This window comes from Chenopodium quinoa, unplaced genomic scaffold (genome assembly GCF_001683475.1).
Source record: "Chenopodium quinoa cultivar QQ74 unplaced genomic scaffold, ASM168347v1, whole genome shotgun sequence".
Classification (NCBI taxonomy): domain Eukaryota; kingdom Viridiplantae; phylum Streptophyta; class Magnoliopsida; order Caryophyllales; family Amaranthaceae; genus Chenopodium; species Chenopodium quinoa.
The window spans coordinates 6,923,332-6,941,992 of NW_018742329.1; the positions used below are offsets into that span (position 1 = coordinate 6,923,332).

The 18,661-nt window shown below is 34.7% G+C and overlaps 4 protein-coding genes across 6 annotated transcripts; 3 read left to right on the forward strand and 1 right to left on the reverse strand.

Annotated features, from left to right (window-relative positions):
• The first annotated feature begins 5,814 nt into the window (after positions 1 to 5,814).
• On the forward strand, positions 5,815 to 12,012 carry LOC110691247. 3 transcript variants are annotated; one of them, XR_002505273.1, is made up of 2 exons: positions 5,815 to 8,005; positions 11,572 to 11,630. XR_002505273.1 is itself a non-coding variant. In XM_021868163.1 (2 exons), exons 1-2 carry the CDS (start codon positions 10,536 to 10,538, stop codon positions 11,677 to 11,679), a joined length of 1,071 nt encoding a protein of 356 aa, XP_021723855.1. In that variant the 5' UTR covers positions 10,529 to 10,535; the 3' UTR covers positions 11,680 to 12,012. The 3 variants fall into 3 exon arrangements, 1 of the variants encoding a protein (XP_021723855.1); XR_002505272.1 differs by lacking the exon at positions 11,572 to 11,630 and adding an exon at positions 8,310 to 8,787; XM_021868163.1 differs by lacking the exon at positions 5,815 to 8,005 and adding an exon at positions 10,529 to 11,498 and having other exon boundaries at positions 11,572 to 12,012.
• On the forward strand, positions 8,311 to 10,451 carry LOC110692170. Its single transcript, XM_021869173.1, has 2 exons — positions 8,311 to 10,257; positions 10,340 to 10,451. Exon 1 carries the CDS (start codon positions 8,311 to 8,313, stop codon positions 9,751 to 9,753), a length of 1,443 nt encoding a protein of 480 aa, XP_021724865.1. The 3' UTR covers positions 9,754 to 10,257; positions 10,340 to 10,451.
• LOC110692180 lies at positions 9,985 to 11,679 on the forward strand. Its single transcript, XM_021869180.1, has 4 exons — positions 9,985 to 10,257; positions 10,340 to 10,483; positions 10,608 to 11,498; positions 11,572 to 11,679. The coding sequence occupies exons 1-4, from the start codon at positions 9,985 to 9,987 to the stop codon at positions 11,677 to 11,679; spliced, it is 1,416 nt and encodes a 471-aa protein (XP_021724872.1).
• A 75-nt stretch (positions 12,013 to 12,087) lies between the features above and the next one.
• Positions 12,088 to 13,488, reverse strand: LOC110691259. The gene is made up of 2 exons (XM_021868183.1): positions 12,888 to 13,488; positions 12,088 to 12,607 (listed from the first exon to the last, which is right to left on the reverse strand). Exon 2 carries the CDS (start codon positions 12,599 to 12,601, stop codon positions 12,128 to 12,130), a length of 474 nt encoding a protein of 157 aa, XP_021723875.1. The 5' UTR covers positions 12,602 to 12,607; positions 12,888 to 13,488; the 3' UTR covers positions 12,088 to 12,127.
• Between the last annotated feature and the right edge of the window lie 5,173 nt (positions 13,489 to 18,661).

An 18,661-nucleotide genomic window follows, 5' to 3' on the forward strand; every position in this document is an offset into this window, starting at 1 on the left:
AATTAAAAATAAAAATAAAAATAAAAAATAAAAAAGGAAATTATTATTAATGAGGATTAATAAATAAATAAACATTTTAGATGGTATTGTAATTGTCCAAGCACTATTCATTTAAAAAACCGTACATGTTAATAAGGGTAAATACATATTTTGAAGGGTATAATTAGCATAACACTATTTATAAGAGTATTTTTGTATTTTTTTATAAGGTAGGGAATTGGCAAAAGCTGATAACGGAAACCTCGAAGCATTAGATAGATGACTAAAAGAGAAAATATTAAATGAAAACAAACAATATATACCTGATAAACACCTACATTTGGCGGACAGTCCTAACAGGGAGCACGATGTTGTGATATTTCCGGATTAGGTCTATCATGTACTTATGGACTTTAATTTAATTCCGAATGTGTTATAACCCAAATCAAGCTATCATTGAGCCCAAACCTTGCTAAATCCAATTAGATCAAACTAATTCCTTTGACTAAATAAGCCCAATAAAAACCTAAATAATGTAGGGAAAATGGAAACTAATAATTCCTTCTTTTCCATTTCTGCTCAAAAATATCCCACCTTTTCGAAATATTGAAACAATCCCACCTTTGATCCCTATCTGCTCAAAATAGTCCTTAAACCGGTTTGTAAAATTGGTAACCTGTTTTAAAAGGTGACTTGACTCGTGTCACTTTCTAATTGGTTTTTTTAATAAATTAATAATTTTTGGGTTTATCTATATAGTAACCCTGTTTTTTTTCACTTTTCTACGTTGTGCTCCAATATATATCACAATCTACAGTGTAACCCCAATATATTTTTTGTTTCCATACGGTAACCTTGCCATTAAAAAATTCCGTTAGTGGGACCCACTCTCCATTATTAATATTTTTTTATCAATTTGCACGTTGAAAAATATTCCATCAAAGGTTTCGAGGGTTGTTTTGGTCCTTAGGGGACCAAAGTGAGCTTAGATTTGGCGAAAAAAATAACGTAAATGCCTCGTTTTGTGTGTTAAAATGTGAAAACGTAAATCGAGACATTTCTTAATAAGCAAAATGAGGCATTTACGTTATTTTTTTTTGCCAAATCTGAGCTTAATTTGGAACCTTCAGGGTCAAATAGCCCCTCGAAACCTTTAACAACATATTTTACAACGCGCAAATCGATAAAAAAATACTAATAATGGAGAGTGGGTCCCACTAACGGAATTTTTTAACGGCGGGATAACAGCAAGGTTACCGTATGGAAACAAAAAATATATTAGGGTTACAATATAGAAAGTGATATATGTTGGGGCACAACGTAGAAAAGTGAAAAAAAAAAGTTACTATATATAAAAATCCATAATTTTTTTAAAAAAAAAAGCTTTCTACTTCCCCAATTACCTCTCCTGCCGAAGTCCACCCATCCCCCAGCCGCCTTTCACCTCCCTTGCCAGCCCCACCTCCTTCCCCGCCAGCAAATAGCAATCCCCACCCCTAACCCCTTTCCACACCTCCTTCAATTCCCCGATAGCAAATAGCAATCCCCACCCCTAACCCCTTTCCACGTCGACGAACAGAAGCCCCCAACCCTAACCCCTTTCCCAGTTTCCCGATGACGAAAAACCCCATCAACAATTTCACAAGCCGTGGTAGTCGGCGTTGGTTGAAATTTGGTTGCGATTTGGGCGATGGCTTACATGGATGGAAATTGAGTTGTGAAATTAGTGAAAGGTGCGATAAGGTGAAGCAATTGGTGGCTGTCATTGCTAGGATTGCGCTAATGTGGGAATTGGTGAAAGGTGGTTGTTCGGTGTTGAATGGTTGCCATTTGTTGTGCGAAGTGGGGCGAGTGGCAAGGTGGAGATGTGTGGGTTGCTACTGAAGCCGTTAGGGGGGTTTGTGGGGGGGGGGGGGAAGTACAGTGGCGGTGGCAAGGAGAGAGAAAGAAGTTGGTCAGGTTGTTGGCGGTGGTGAGAGGAAATTGCAGTGGTGAGGAGAGAGAAATAAGGTGGTGGGGTGGGGGTTAAGTGGTGATGTGGTGGTGGCTATGGTGGATTGCCATGAAAGAGGGTGGTGATGTGGGAGGAGAGAGATTAAAGGAATTTTTTTTTTTTTAAAAAAAAAAGTTTAACCTGTTAAACATGTTGTAGGTAATAGGGACTGTTTTAAGCAGGTCAAAAGAGGGATTATTTCTAGATTTCGAAAAGGTGAGATTGTTTTGAGCGAAAATGGTAAATGTGGGATTATTAGTTTCCATTTTTTAAATATATAATGTATTAGGTCTAGATTAATGACGGAATTTAAGCACGTCGGTTAAAGGTTAACACGCGACTAAGGGCTCGTTTGGTTGAATGTTGGAATTACAAAATCCTTGGACAATTGATTTCCCATGAAATTGAACTTCCTAGGAAATTCTAAAAATTATTTGGTTAATAAGGGAAGTGGAAATTCCCATGGGAAGTTCCACTTACCTAGGTCCCCCTAGGTAATTAACTTCCCCCATTTTGTGGAAAATAAAAATTCATGGGAATTTCTACTTCCCATGAATTTGTTAACCAAACAACTTCAAAAAATTTCAATTCCTAGGATTTTCAAGTTCCCATGTTTTTCTTTGGCAACCAAACAACCCTTAAATATATTGTGTACAACTCTGAAAGTTGCAAGCCGTAGTCGCACACAACTTCAAGAAAAAAATTAGGTAATTTAAAATATTATAATGTTGTTAAACTTTATCTACATACTAGAACACTTAATTTTTTTAAAAAAATAATAAAAAAAAAAAAGAAGAAAATAAGGGAATGAATGATCAATCTATTGCATTTAAAATTTAATGTCCCTCTAAACCCTTGTTACCTTTAAAAAATAACTAGGTTAAGCTCCGTACAATACACGGTTGTTAAATATTTTTGACAATAATATTATAAAAATTCTATGAATATAATGTCTCAACTCTCAAGTATTAAAAATATGGAGTATGATAAAAATAAAAATATGCAAGATTAAATATTTAAATTACATGTAATAGTATAATGAGCCGTGTAATTTTATTTATACTTATATTTATTTATTTATTTATTTTTGACAGGATGAGCCGTGTAATATTTTAGGAAAATATTTATATTTTATATAAAACAGATTCCATAATTTTGATACAATTTTTTTTTTTTTACAACATTGAAAATGTCATCTTTGTTTTGCTTTTTACAGTATGTAATAGATATTTTGTAAAAATTATTTGAATTCAGTAAAAAAATAATTTCAGTTTAGTAAAATGAAAAATGTTATACATAACCCTTAGGGCTACATATAAGCATTAATTTTACACTTGAAAATTGTAAAAAGTTAAGATATCATCAAAATATAAACACTTATAACACTGATTTACGCATGTTTTTGTCATGAATTCCTAATTTTATATAATTTCTAAAAGTATATTTAATGTTTATATGTAGCCCTTAGGGCTACATATAACATTACCCCAGTAAAATTAATATCACTTTCATTAAAATAATTTAAGTTCAACAAGATATTTCAGTTTAGTAAAATTAATATCACCTCAATCAAATTAATTTAAGTTCATAAAAATAATCAAGTACGACTGTACGAGCCTAAATTATGTTTTTTTTTTCAATCTAAAATTTAATTGTTACTCCTTACCATTTTTTTATCTCTTAATGTATATGACTGACAAAATAAATAAATAAAAAATTAATTAATTTTTAGATTACCGAACATATCTCGTGCATAAGGCTAATCCATAATCCAACGCCTAAGCCGCTCATATGCAAGTTCCTATTTACGGAGTATATGTTTCCACTTTGAGAATTGAACTCGAAGCTCACTTGTTTTGTTTATGAAACGTTTCGATTTTGCCGTTTTCTATTCCCGTTTTTTTTACACCTTGAATTCTGTGATCTCAACTTCTGTGATTATAATAATTCTTTTCCTTCGCCAAATCATACTTCCTCCGTTCTTTTTTTATTGCACCATGAGGGATTTCACACTTCCCAATACATTACTTTAGCTATTAATATCTTCAATTTTACTTTTGTAAAAATTATAAAAATTTGATATTTGAAAAGTAAATTTCGATACTAATCTAACTAGATCCACATGATTATGTTTTTCCTAATGAATAAATCACAAATTATGGTCAAAGAAATTAAGTGAATAGTGTAAAAGTCCTTATGGTGCAATAAAAGAAAAACGGGGGAAGTATATTAAAGAGACAAGGCAATAATCCACTAAGCAATTAGTTCGAGTATATCAACACACTTTCTTCAATTTATAATAAGCATCTTCACAAAAGCATTTAAAATAGGATCACGCGTTGGATAAGCATTTAAAATCTTACTCCCTCCGTTCCTAAATTACATTTCTCTTTAGAAATTTAAACAAGAATTAAAGAGAAAAGAATAAGACAAATAACAATAATTAAACAATGCAATGGGAAGTACAAAACATTAAATAATATTTTTGAGTAAAACAAAGATAGATTAGTGATTACTCATGACATGTCATCAACTTTTTGCAAAAAAAATAGACCAATCACATGCTCCTAATTGAAAATATTTAACCAATCATATTCATTGTAATTTAGCACAAGGATTCTGAAAAATTAAAGGCTGAAAAAGTACATTAGTCGCAACCAAACATTAAAAGTGGAATGTAAATACATTAATTATACATTAAAAGTACAACTGAAAAAAGAGTGTATTTGGGATATTTAGAGAAAAAAAACTTACTAAAAAAGGTGGAATGTAATTTTGAAATACCCAAAATAGAAAGGAGGAATGTTATTTAGGGACGGAGAGAGTACCTAAAGTGATATTAATTTGGGAAAGCATGACAAAATCACGCGTCGATCGGTGTAATTAATGTTAGTTTTAACTTAATTTTTCTACTTTTAACTAGTTTATCCAACGCCCCCGGGGCGTTCGTTAGCATTTTCATTTAAAATATTGTTTAAAATTGTATTAATTTGGAAAAGCATGACAAAATCACACGTCGATCGATGTAATTAATGTTCATTTAATTTAATTTTTCTACTTTTAGCTAGTTTATCCAACGTCTTCGGGGCTTTTGCCTTACTCTGTAATAATTGACACATTTTGACTTTTTTTTTTTTAATTATTTATTTATTAATTTTGACTATAATTTTTTAGTAGTACAGAGTAATATACTATGGAGTAACAAAAAATAATGTAAAGGTTGCTAAATACGGAATATATATCACTATATTGTTTTTTAAAATTATTTTAACAAACTTTTAATGTGTACATATTAGGTTTAAAACAATTTATTGATACGCAATTAAAAATGTAATGGTATAAATACTTTGTTCGTTTGATTTAGTTTTCTTTTAACCAAAAAACTATCATATATTGTCAAAATAAATAAATAAATAAATAAAACTACCATAAAAAAATACAGAATAGGTGCATAGGTGCAAACTATGTAAATTTTAACCAATTACTCCCTCCATCCCCGATTGATAGTCACGTACTTTTGCCCAAAAAATCACGGGAATTAAGGAGATATAAAGAAAATACATTTAAAAAGTAAATTTACATTGGGTATGCAAAGAAATAGAGAGAAAAAGTACTCCCTTCGACCCCGAAAGAACGATCCATTTGGCCTAATTTTAGTACCAAAAAGAATGACCCATTTGCATTTAAACACCCACCAATTTGTAACAATATTTGTGCAAAATTAGCTTCCCCATATAAAATTTTTATTACTTTCTCTCTTTATTTTTTTACAAACCCCATGTAAATTTATTTTTTCAATATACTTTTATTTCTTTTTATTTAACTTTCTTAATACCCGCGTAATCAATCCAAACGGGTTGTTCTTTCGGAGACGAAGGGGGTAATTAAAGTACATAGGAAAGTAAAATTTACATGGGAAAGTTAAATTTGTACAAATATTTTTACAAATTTTAGAGAATTTTGGTAAAAAAAAAAATAATATTAGTGGTACTTGAAAAAAAAAAAGTGACTAACATTTTGAGTCACCAAAATGACAAAAGTGACTATCAATCGGGAACGAAGGGAATATTATTTTTAAGTTTACTTTATAACTTATTGTATGAAACCTTTTAGATGAATACATCATTTTTTTTTAGTATCCTTAAGAGTTATTCCCTCCGTCCCTAAATTATATTCCTCCTTTCTATTTTTGGTAAGTTTTTTTTAGTAAATCAACGAACTCTCTTTTTTCTGTTTAATATTTAACGCTTTCTCACTCATCCTTACTTAATCTCACTCATAATCCTTGTGCCAAATTACAATGAATATGATTGGTTAAAAAATTTCAATTAGGAGCATGTGATTGGTCCTTTTTTTTTTTGCAAAGGATTGATGACATGTCATGAGTAATAACAAATCTATCTTTGTACTTCCCATTGCATTATCTAATTATTGTTATTCAACAGGTTTTGTGTGTGGCTGGCCACACGGTGTGGCCAACTAACATACAAGTAAACCCTAATCAAGTAACCTCTATTGATGACCTAGTAACTAGTAACCCCTGACCAAGTAACCCCTTCGACCTACCAAGTAACCCCTGACCAAGTAACCCCTCCGACCAAGTAATCCCTCCGACCTGGTAACCCCTCCGACCTACCTAGTAACCCCTGACTATGTAATACCTCTGACCTACCTAGTAACCTCTGACCTAGTAACCCCTCCGACCTATCTAGTAACCCTGACCAAGTAACCCCTCCGACCTACCTAGTAACCCCTGATCAAGTAACCCTAACCCCTCCGACCTGGTAACCCCTCCAGCCTGATAATCCCTCCGATCTACCTAGTAACCCCTCCAACCTTAATAACCCTTGACCAAGTAACCCCTCCGACCTAGTAACCCTGGACCTAACCACCAATTCCACCACTAAAGCAGCACCAAATCACCAATTCCAACCACCACAACAATCAACCATCTCCCCTCTCACGCACTTCCAAAATCTATGAAATTGAATGGGTGCAAATTGACCCCAAAAATAAGTATAAAAACAAAATAAAAAGTCCTATCATATATATTTCCTTGATTGCTGTCAAGTAGCTAGGAAATTGTGTTGAAAAAAAAGTAGCATGACGACATTGACGATTGTAGTCCAGTGAATCTCTGCCTCCATTCCTTCACTCTTGACTTCTTCTTCCTCCTCTCAAGTCCATTATTAAACTACAACTCCTCCTGCTCTTTTCCCCTGCGCAACCAAACAGCCAGCAACAACAATTTCGACTTCCAATCCACTGGCAATCAGTGTTTCAGCGACCAATAATAATGATTTCGGCCATTAATTGCAACAATTTGATAAGGAGCGTCTTCGATCTTCGCCTAATTAAAAACCCATATTTGTGGTGTAGAAGAAAAGAGGAGAGAGAAAATCCAATTGCTATCTCGAGAAGAAGGAAAGTGGTGTACTGTTTTTTTTTTAAATAAAAATTAAATTATTGCTATCTCGACAAGAAAGAAAGTGGTGTACAGTTTTTTTTTTTAAATAAAAATTAGGGTATTTTCATTTTTACCACCTTCAAATAATGACTTTGTCGAATTTACCACCTCCAAAAAAAAAAACATTTACTTTACCACCTCATAAAAAAATTAAACATCAGTTTTACCACCTCATCTGAGCTCAGGTGACGGAAAACGCTTGTGGGTCCCAGTTAACTGTCACTTCCCTCCAATTTAATTCGTTTAAAATCGATTTCCCTTTGTCTCCTCCTTTTCTCACCTTCCACCTTCCATAATCAATGTCTCACCAAATTTCTCACTTCCTCATCAATTTTCGTCTCTCTTTCCTTTGATTTTTCTTGATTCTCACTGTAACTGCTTCTCTCTCCTTTGAATTTTCTCTTTCTCTCTGTAAAAACTGAAACCCTAGATCAATTTGGGTGGTTGAAATCGAGCTGGAACCACAAAATTGCAACACATCAGCTTCTCTTGTCATCTTCCACAGGGTGAGGGGACCAAAAGCTTGGTAATTTGCTGACAGAAATCGAGATTCCTGACTACAAGAGGTACTTTAAACCCTTTATTAGTACATTTCGTTGGATTTATGGTTGTCAATTGGGGTAAAGTATGCCTTTTTGGGGAATCTGTGAATTAAAGTATTATAAACCCTAATTATGCGAATCTTTGACTGAATTAGAGTGTGCATTTGTTAAATAATTAGTTAATTAGATGTACTTGGTTACTGTTAATTTAGTGCATAGTCAATGTGAATTGCTTTTACTTGCTGTAATTGGTGAATTGGTTTTTGTTGTTTACTGTAATTACTGAAATTGGTTATTGTTGTGTGTGCTTTTGTTGGTGTTGTTACAGAATGGACACAGTGAACTTAAAAATTACATTAGGGGGTGCCTTTATACCTTCTTTAGCTGGTAAAAATAGGAGGGTGTTAACTTGGGATGGTGGGTGGGTTTATTGGATGAGAAAGGTGGAAAAAAATAAGATAGATGTACACTTTTTGAGGCAAGCAGCTATACATGGGTTTGTGTATGTGAATGTGAAGGTTCCTAGGGGGTTTAGTTGCTGGTATAAACAAAAAGGCAAGTCTTGGGTGAATGGTAAAAGGGAGCTTGTTGATGGTGAGGTGAATGGTTTCCTAGAGTCGGTGAACAAAGAGGGGGCATGTGAGATGTATGTTACCAGTCATGAGCCAATTGAAGGGACTAACAAAACACCCTTCAAATGTATATCTGGGAATGAGCTAACCCCTGCACAAAGGAAGGAACTGAAAAAGAGGTTTGGTGGGCCTAAAGTATACAAACCCAGCCCAGAACTTAGTAAGCCCACTGAAGAAGAGCTATTTAGGAGAAGCCCTAGGTTAAAAGGCATTGTTATACATGACAGAGAGGCTGAGGAGAGGCTTCCTAGGGCAGAGAAAGTGAATGCTAATACACATAAAGGGAAGGGTAAACTCACTGCTGCAGATAAGGGTAAGGCTAAGGTTGGGGATGAGACTGGAAATTTAGCTAATTTAGTGAGAAAAATAAAAGAAAGAGTGAGGAGCTTAAGGGATGACAGTGATGTGTTTAGTGATGAGGATGGTGATACAGAGTCTTCTGATTCTGAGTTGAGTGATTTTGAGTTAGAAGTTGATGAGGGAGAGGAGGACTTATACTCTGATGATGATGAACAGTGGTTGAAGAAAAATGTAGACCATATTAACAGTGAGGTGAAAGGCAGTTTGAGGGGAGTTAGTGAAGGAGGGGATCAAAGTGATGATGAGGACACAGGGTTTGACATAGAAAGAAATCTACAGAAAATTGAAGTGATGGTTGAAGAGGAGGCAACTTGTGATTCTGATGAGCTAAAGAGTGTGGAAGGTGATTCAGATGATGATCAGGGTAGTGTTACTTGGTTTAACCCTGAGACAGACTTTGAAAGGGCTATCAAATTTGTAGTTGGTCAAAGGTTCAGTGATGTGCAAACAATGAGAAAAGCTTTGAGACAACATGCAATTGAAAATAGGTATGAGTATTACCTTCTTCACAATGATTCAAAGAGGCTAACAACATATTGCAAAAGGAAATGCAAGTGTGTGTATAACAAGAACAATTGTAGGATAGTGAAGTGTACATGTAGTAAGGGTGTTAGGTGTAGGTTCAAGTTTTATGCAACAAGGCTTGTGAAATCAGAGGCTTGGCAAATTAAGACACTAAGGCTGAAGCATAGGTGTGTTAGGAGTAAAATGAACAACAAGGTGACAGCAGAGTTCCTTGTTGACAGGTACTTGGAGGAGTTCAGGGGCAACCCCAGATAGAAGATTAAACAGATTCAGGACAGGGCCTTGAATGACTTGGGGATCAAAATTACATACTCCAAGGCTTGGTTGGCTAGAAGCAGGGCAAAGCTTATAATATATGGCTCTTCATCAGAGCAATACTCAAAGGTTTGGGACTATGGGAAGGCACTGCTGAAATGGAACCCAGGGAGTGAGTGTAATGTGGTGGTGGATGATATTAATCAAATTGAAAGACCAATTTTTATGAGGATGTTTGTGTGCTTAGCTGCACTTAGGGATGGATTCATTTCTGGTTGCAGACCAGTAATTGGGGTGGATGGGTGCCATCTAAAAGGGGCATACCCTGGGCAGATCTTGGTTGCAGTTGGAAAAGATGGCAATAATTCCATCTTCCCAATTGCTTGGGCAACTGCAGAGATTGAGAACAAGGACAGCTGGTGCTGGTTTCTGGAGAGCTTGCTCAAGGCACTTTGTGTGTATGACCAAGGAGATGGCTTGACTTTTATGTCTGACAGACAGAAAGTAAGTGGGTTGTGTTTGTGTTTAAATTACTTTGCTTTTGAATTTTCTGTACACTAACTTGTTAGTTTTGCCTTGTGTGTAGGGTCTCATAGAAGCATTTGCAGATGTGGCCCCCAAAGCTGAGCTCAGATTTTGTGTGAGGCATATTTGGTCAAATTTCAAACTGAAATTTCATGGTGCAACTTTCAAGGAATTGTTCTGGACTGCTGCTAGGGCAAGCACTCTGGTAAGCTTCTATTTAGGTTCTTTTATGTCAGTTTTATGGTGAACTATAATGTATGCTAGGAACATTTAGTTTTGCACATGGTTGTTGTTGTGTTGAATGGTTGTCATGTGTGTGGTTGTATCAGTTTGAGTTTGAAGTTGCTATGGAAAGTATCAATTTTTTGGATGAAGAAGCATACCAGTGGTTGTCAAACATTGACCCCCAGCACTGGTCAAGGCATGCTTTCTCTACAAACTGCAAGTCTAACATGTTGTTAAACAACATGTGTGAGACATTTAATGCAGTGATTAGAGATGCCAGAGACAAGCCTATTCTAACTCAAATGGAATGGCTTAGAAGATATATGATGAAGAGGAGTAATGACAAATGGGAGGCAGCAAAGTCTTGGGAAGGTTTACTAACCCCATTTGTCAACAAAGTCTTTGATGGGTTGGAGAAGTATGCCATGACATGTGAGGTTACAGCTTCAAGGGATGAAATTTATGAGGTGAAATACAAGGATGATCAGTGCATTGTGGATCTGCAAGAGAGAAAATGCACTTGTTATAGATGGGAGTTGACAGGAATACCTTGTGTCCATGCATTTGCTTGCATAATGGACAAAAGGGATGATCCTGAGTTGTATGTGCACCCACATTACTATAGGGTGACATACTTGGCTGCATATGAGAACCCAATACAGCCAATGCCTGGCCCTAAGAATTGGGAAAAGGTCAAGCTCAGACAGCCTTTGCCACCTATGCTGAAAGTGCAGCCAGGAAGACCTAAGGCAAATAAGAGAAAGCTTGAACCAGGGGAGGGCACTTCTGCAGCACCTGAGGGCAAGAAGCCAAAGGTGATGAAACAATGCAAGAATTGTGGTGGGTTTGGCCACTTTGCCAAAACATGCAAGGCTGAAGCAGCACCAGAACAGCCTAACCCACCTGCAACAAATCCAAAGGGTGGGAGGCCACAGATGCAGACTCCTTGGCTTAAGGAACAGAGAAAGAAAAGTGAAGAGAAAGCAGCAAGACAGGTATTTTGTGTATTTTGTGACTTGAGTGTATTTAGTGGCTTTGTTTCTGAGTCTTGTCATACTGTGATTGCAGGCTGCACTGAAGTTGCCACAATATCAGCCTCCAACAACAGCACAGGCTGGGTCAAGTAATGCTGCACCTGCAACTGCTGTGTCAAGCCAGCCTGCAACAAGAACATAGCCTTTGCCAACTCAGCCTGTTACCAGGAGCAACAGGAGCCTGAGTCAGCCCACAAGAGTGCCAACAACTACTCCTCCCAAAGTCAAAATACAGACCAGGTCCAAGCTTCATGTAATGACAAGCAAGAAGGACAAGGATCTCAATCAACTGTGACCCTAGGTCTACTCATTAGTATTTTGTAATAGACAACCAAGTTTATTTGGTAGTTGAACAATGATTTTGCACAAAGGTGCCTTAACTTTTGTCTCAGCCAATGTAAAACAATTTCAAACATTGTGTTGCAAGTACTAATACGAATTGTGATATGTTTCTACCAAAAAGTTCCATTTCTCATTGATGTTGTTAAAAGTAGTACAAGAAATGTCATCCCAACATCCACACATAATAATTCAACAAAACACAACATAAGTTGGGGATTTTTTTTGTTTCTAAGCATTCCTAAATGAACCTAAGATCTAAAATACATAGCCAGTACCAAACCAAAACAACAAAACACAACAATAGCATGTATTGTGAGCATTTTCTTTGTTGTTGCATTGCTGCCATGCACTTCCTTGATCATCTTCTTCCTGTCTGAGCTAAGAGCTTTGCATTTCATCTTCAAGCTGTCAATCTCATTGAGCAAGCACCTCCTTTGTCCACTAACATCATCAACTTCCCTCTTCATGTCATTCAGCTCTCCCTTCATTAGTTTCTTGTCCAGCAGCAAGTTGTTAATCACCTCTGTTTGCCAAGGTGTTCCATCTGGTTGATCCACCCACTCAAAATCTTTACACCCCCTTGACTCAGTCACAGGATCATAGAATTTGCAGGTCCTAAACTTGCGTCCTGGGTTCTCCCTAGTCCAAGCAGTCAGCCTAGACATTGGAACTCCACATTGGCATTTTTTCTCCTTTGAGGGTGACATGCTAACTGAAGACATTCCCTTCTGAAATTCAGTAAGAACAAGAATGAAATTAATTGTATTTGAACACAATCACCATAATATAACCCTAATTTCAGTAGCCAATTCACATAACAAAAACCCCCAATCTAATTTAATCTTACATGAACCCTAAGTATTTTAATTCAAATTGGGGTTTAATTGACCTCACAAAACGCCCAATTTCAATTACTCTTACCAAATGCAACATAATCACGCAACGAATTGCCAAAAAATTACAACAGAAATCACGAAAATTGCTAGAGAATTAACGACAATGGCTTACCTATTTGATGCTTGTTGTCGAGGAGTTCAATTGATTGTTTGATAATTAGAGGGTTTGGGATTGTTAAGGTTGCCCAAAAATACTGATTTGTGAAGAAAATCGCAAAAATTAATCTCCAATCTGCAAGAATTTGGTGTGCAAATGAAGAACTAGGTTTAAATAAAAGGGAAATCGAGAGAAATTTGGGAAAAAATCAAAAACTAGCCGTTATGCTGGGCCCCACAAGCGTTTTCCGTCACCTGAGCTCAGATGAGGTGGTAAAACTGATGTTTAATTTTTTTATGAGGTGGTAAAGTAAATGTTTTTTTTTGGAGGTGGTAAATTCGACAAAGTCATTATTTGAAGGTGGTAAAAATGAAAATACCCTAAAAATTAAATTTGTGGCTGGCCACACGCATATGAAAGTTTGTAATTGTTATTTGTCCTATTTTTTCCTCCTTAATTCTCGTGTAAATTTCCAAAGAGGAACAAAAAACTTTTCTATACATCCGGTTTACATTAATGGTAACTTTTAGCTAATTTTAGGTTAACTTTTTGTCTTTTTTTTGGTAACTTTAAACATATTACAATTTTTATATAAATCAACAACAAGAAAAGTTTTATAAAGGTAATTTAATTACATTCAATCACTAATAATTGAATTTTAGTCATTTAAAATTTGATTCTTTACTAATAAAGCGTAGATAATTTTTATTTAATTTGGATTACTTTAATTCATATTGGGGTAACTTTTATTCATTTTAGAGGTAACTTTTAATCACTTTAGGTTATCTTTATAATGGATGTATAATAATTATTATACACCCAATTTGTTTAAAAATTTGTAATTTAGAGACGGAGGGAGTAAGATTTATATGCAACTTAACAACAGCAACAATAGATATATTGTAATAATAAATTTCAAAAGAAAAAATTTAACGCAATATCCAATTTGACCGGTAGTGCCGACCAAGACTTGCGAATTCCAATTGTTTTATCAGCGGCGAGCAATAGTGCTTTGTGTCTTCCTCATAGCCAAGCGTTTTCCGCTACTTGTTCTTTTATTAAAGGTTTCGTTAAAAATAAAAAAAAAATAAAAAAAAAAAAAAAAAAAAAAAACGAGCCAGGCCGGACTAGACCTTAATATTAATTCTGTTGAAAAACGGTTTATTTTGGCTATGGTTTGAGTTTTCAACTAAAAAAAATGTTTTGAGCTGAATCGGATTGGACTAGGGTTGAGCCATAGTTGATCACCAAATGTAGACCATTTTTCATAATCCAAATTCCCTATCTTTTAAAAAGTTTGATCAAATTCTTAAGATAGTGTGCATACATTTGTACTCTTAAAATGTTTATATATTTATCCTTAATACTGTTAATTACCTTTTTTTTTAGTTATCCTATTAGTAGGGATGACAATTTAATCCGGATTCGATCCTATTCCGCCTCAATTTGACAAAAAAAATTCGCTTCAAGTCGGAGAAAAACATAATCTGAGTCTGACTCCATGTCAGAGTAGGGTCAAAGTCAATTCCTACAAAAATTTGGACACCGATTGTTATTTAATTATAATTTTTTTGGAAATAATTTGATTATATATTACTCCCTCCGTTTTTTTATATGCATCACTTTCCTTTTATGGGTGTTTTTTTATATGCATCACTTCTATATTTGGTAAAGTTATACTATATTTTATTATTTCTCTCTCTTACTTTAAATCCCACTCAAATTATTTTATCATTTCTCTCTCTTCTATGTCCCCACTTAAATAATAAAATATCTATTTTCTCTCATATAATTTCTCTTTTATGGTCCCATCATACTTTTATTATAATAATTTATTCACCCACTCACAATATTATATTTATCTCCTAAAATTATGTGCATACCCAAGTGATGCATATAAAAAAAAACGGAGGGAGTATTTGAGACTAATTTTTAAACTTTTCTATGTAAATGTCCTTAATTTTCTGGGTATTTGTGGATGATGGTTGTGGGTGGTCGCAGGTGATGTTAGTGTGGGTGGTGAGGGGTATGGATCGTGGACCTGGGTGTGGGTCGTGATGGTAGTGTGTGTCAATTGCAAACACCTAAATAGCCTAATTTCTCAAAGTATATTGAATAACAAAAAAAAATCGAAGTCGGGTTGGAGTCGAAGACTAAATTTGAAGTCGGATTAGAGTCGGAGTCTTGGAGTCAGATTTAGCCTCCAACTTCCTGTAAATGTGTAAGGTCAAAATCAACTTAAGCATAATCCGCTTTGAATCCGACCTGTTACCATCCTTATCTAGTATTCCATAGTAACAAGGCTGTGAGATACAACTCGTCCCACTACCGCAAATATTACAGAGTACCTACTTGTTATTCAAATGCAAACTGTCCATAGAGAATACAAGTATATACTACGTAAGAAAATATTTTTTTCTTTTTTTTTGAAAGAGAAAGTATATCTTCTTTATAAAACATTAAAACCCATACATGTAATAATTTTTTTAAAATAATAAATTATTATTTTAATAACCATTTTCAAATAATATGTTAGAACGATATCCTTTAGCCGCTTCGTATTGGTCATATCAAATCTACGGATTGCTATAAATACATGACATAACATGCATATTCTTATATCAAAACAACCCCCCAAAAAAATTAACATACAAAATGACTGTAATCATCCCCCAAATCGGGCAATATTTACAAACAAATGTTATTATACCTTCAATACAATGCAATTTTAGCGTGGAACAAGCTATTTATGCACCAATTGACGTAGTATGGTCCTTAGTCCGTCAATTCGACAACCCAAAAGCGTACAAAATGTTCATCAACTCAAGTACTTCGCGCTCTTCAACTAACACAATTGGATCCATACGTGACATAACCTATAATCCCATATAACGGGGTTCCCATCCACGACAAGCATCGAGAGGCTTGATGAGCTCAACGACGACAAGCATGTGATGGTGGTTAGTCTTGTAGCCGGTGATCATAGTCGACGTTTTAGTAATTACCAAGGAACGATTTCTCTAGTAGAGGAGGCTAAAGAAAAAGGTGGTGACCAAATGAGGACAATTGTAACGGAAGAGTATACGGTTGATGTTGCAAGAGGTAGTAATGAGGAGGAGACTCGTTTTTTGGCCGATACTTTGGTGGGATTCAACCTTAGATCTTTAGCTCACATTGCTGAACGCGTTATAATTTATTAAATATTTTTTATTTTATTTAATTTAGCGGGAGAGCCGGTTTTTTTTTTTTTTTTTTTTTTTTTTTTTTTTTTTTGTTTTGTTTTGTTTTTTCTAGATATGTACTAGTTGAACATATCTAATGTTTTTCGATGATCACCTTCATCGTTTGGCTCGTGAGCTATCTAAATATATTGTCTTAGCATTGCTATCTCGGTTATTTATTACATATTTTAATTAGCCTCTTTATTTATGTCATTAATCATTATGTGATGTGTATACTGAATTAGTTCAAAATATTAGTAATTTCTCCTAGCACATCAATCACTAATTCTTCATCCTTTTTCCTTATTTCTCAACATTAAGGCCCTTTTTGGTTGAAGTAATAATTTGATTGGAAAAGAAAAGAAAGGAAAAGGTTTTAATATGTTCCCATGTTTGGTTTGATGAATGACTTGAAAATTTAAAGGAAAGGAAGGGAAGTGAAAGGAAAGCCTCTTTACAAATTTTCAGCTTTCCTTTCCTCCCAAATTTAGAGGAATTCGACTGGAAAGAGAAAATTAAAGCATATTTCCTTTCTCTTTCCTTCATTACATTTCATTTACCAAACATTGGAAATAAAATCTCCTTCTTTTCCCTTCCCCTCCTTTCTTTTCCCCTCCTTTCCTTTCTCTTCTTTTCCTTTACTAACAATGAACCAAACAAAGCTTAAGAAAGACCTCTTTTTACAATTACCCTCCTTATTATGAATACGCGCCCAGTCCATGTATACCCTAGCTAGCTACAACAACAACATATTATTCTCTCATTTATTAAGAAACTTGATTTTACACAAAGTGTTTACAAAATGTCATAAATTAATATAAAATAAAGACGTTGCTAACCTTTTAATATAATAAGCGTGTCAAGAACCTAAGCTAACAATAAATTAACCTCCTATTTTATAATTAACCTATTTAATTATGAGGGATACCCAGTCAATTCTCCAGATAAACAAAATTTGTTCATCTGGGGGTATAATTGTCTTTTCATGTAGCAGTGGAGGGGTATATGCGTCTTTTCATGTATTAGTTGAGGGGTACATGTGTAATTTCCTCACCAAACATTAAAAGCAAAAAACAAACAGTAATTGGACATCTCACCAAAAGTACTGAATAAATAACCCAGCTTTTTCAATATATTTACAAAAATGCCATCAGATTAACAAAAATTGGTTTATCTGGCAGATTAACTTGTATTTTCCCTTTAATTATTTCTCACTATGTAAGCTGATAAATAAGACTCGGATTCCATTTCCAATTAAGGGGCGTTCAATCAAACCATTATTGTTATTAAGCTTTGGTTTGAAGGTTGAGTACATGTAACAATTACCCTTACCCTTCTCATTTTGTCAAACATAAAGAGAGTTAAGTTTAAGTTTTTCATCTCCATGCATGGCTAAACCTTAAACCAAACAAATAAAAAAGGTAAGAGTTTAGAAAACGCATTTTGCCACTTGATTTTTGAAAGCCTAGAGATGGACGACAAAAGGACAAAGTCATTGATTGGTTAATGGGTACCGCGTAGAGAATTGAAAAAAAGCCCCAAGATAGGTTAAAATCTAAATGTGACAAAACAACAGGAGGAACAACTTGGTTTGATAAAGCGGGAAGATTAGTAGCCAGTCGAGTGACTTGTAGTGTGTAGGAACTTGTTGGAGAGGGAAAACATATCATCTGTCTTCATAGGAGGGGGGGGGGGGGATCCCGAAGCCTCAAGGAAGGAGATTTTCTACATTGAAGGGGGCCTTCACTTCCTAAAATTTATAACCTTGGAGAGTCTCTAGGTTTAACAATCAGAATTAGAGCCTGTTTTCTTCGGCTTATTTTTAGTTCAGCTTCAATCAGTTTAGTTCAGTTACTAATTTCCTTTTCTCATAATATATTCAGTTCAGTTCAGCTCTAATCAGTTCATTTCAGTTCAGCTCCAACCAATTCATTTCAGTTCAGTTCAGTTCAGCTCAATTTAGTAAATCAGAAACCTTAAGCAAATGTGATAAAAGAAAAACTGGCAGAATTATAAAATTGAAACTCTCTACCTGAAGCAATTTTCCCCAAGTTTCTTACAGAACCTGCATTGAAACTTGCGGTTTCGAGAATTAACAAAGCTATGGCATCACAAAATATGGATTTAGATTTCATACTTGTAATTTGCAAGTTATCCCCAATATATCTTTTAAATTTGAGACAACTCTAATGAATACTGTTTGTAGTACCAATGGCGGAACATCATAGGGGCCAAAGGGGGCCTTGGTCCCCCTCAACTATAATGCTACACATTAGAAAGTACAGTATATTATAGTAGGATATGTATGTGTGGTCTCCCTCAACAATTTAAAAAAAATTAATTAAACTAAAGTTTCCTAAAAGACACCGTGTACTACTACTTGTATATGAAATGTAGTGGGGCCTTTTGTTGTCCTATTAATAAAATTAATAAAATAAAATAATAAAAATAAAGAAAGTTGACTACTACCTTTCCTAATCTCATTATACGAGATATCCAACTAAAAGTAGCTTCTTGTATAAGCTAAACATAATAATAATTTAAAAAAAAACAAAACAAAGGGTGGAA

Excerpts from the sequence above, each read along its gene's own strand:
- LOC110692170 (XM_021869173.1), top strand. The coding sequence starts at position 8,311 with ATGGACACAGTGAACTTAAAAATTACATTAGGGGGTGCCTTTATACCT.
- LOC110692180 (XM_021869180.1), top strand. The coding sequence starts at position 9,985 with ATGTTTGTGTGCTTAGCTGCACTTAGGGATGGATTCATTTCTGGTTGC. Across the intron at positions 10,484-10,607 it reads CTGCTAGGGCAAGCACTCTG|TTTGAGTTTGAAGTTGCTAT; the intron begins GTAAGCTTCTAT and ends TGGTTGTATCAG. Across the intron at positions 11,499-11,571 it reads AAGAGAAAGCAGCAAGACAG|GCTGCACTGAAGTTGCCACA; the intron begins GTATTTTGTGTA and ends CTGTGATTGCAG.
- LOC110691247 (XM_021868163.1), top strand. The coding sequence starts at position 10,536 with ATGCTAGGAACATTTAGTTTTGCACATGGTTGTTGTTGTGTTGAATGG. Across the intron at positions 11,499-11,571 it reads AAGAGAAAGCAGCAAGACAG|GCTGCACTGAAGTTGCCACA; the intron begins GTATTTTGTGTA and ends CTGTGATTGCAG.
- LOC110691259 (XM_021868183.1), bottom strand. The coding sequence starts at position 12,601 with ATGTCTTCAGTTAGCATGTCACCCTCAAAGGAGAAAAAATGCCAATGT.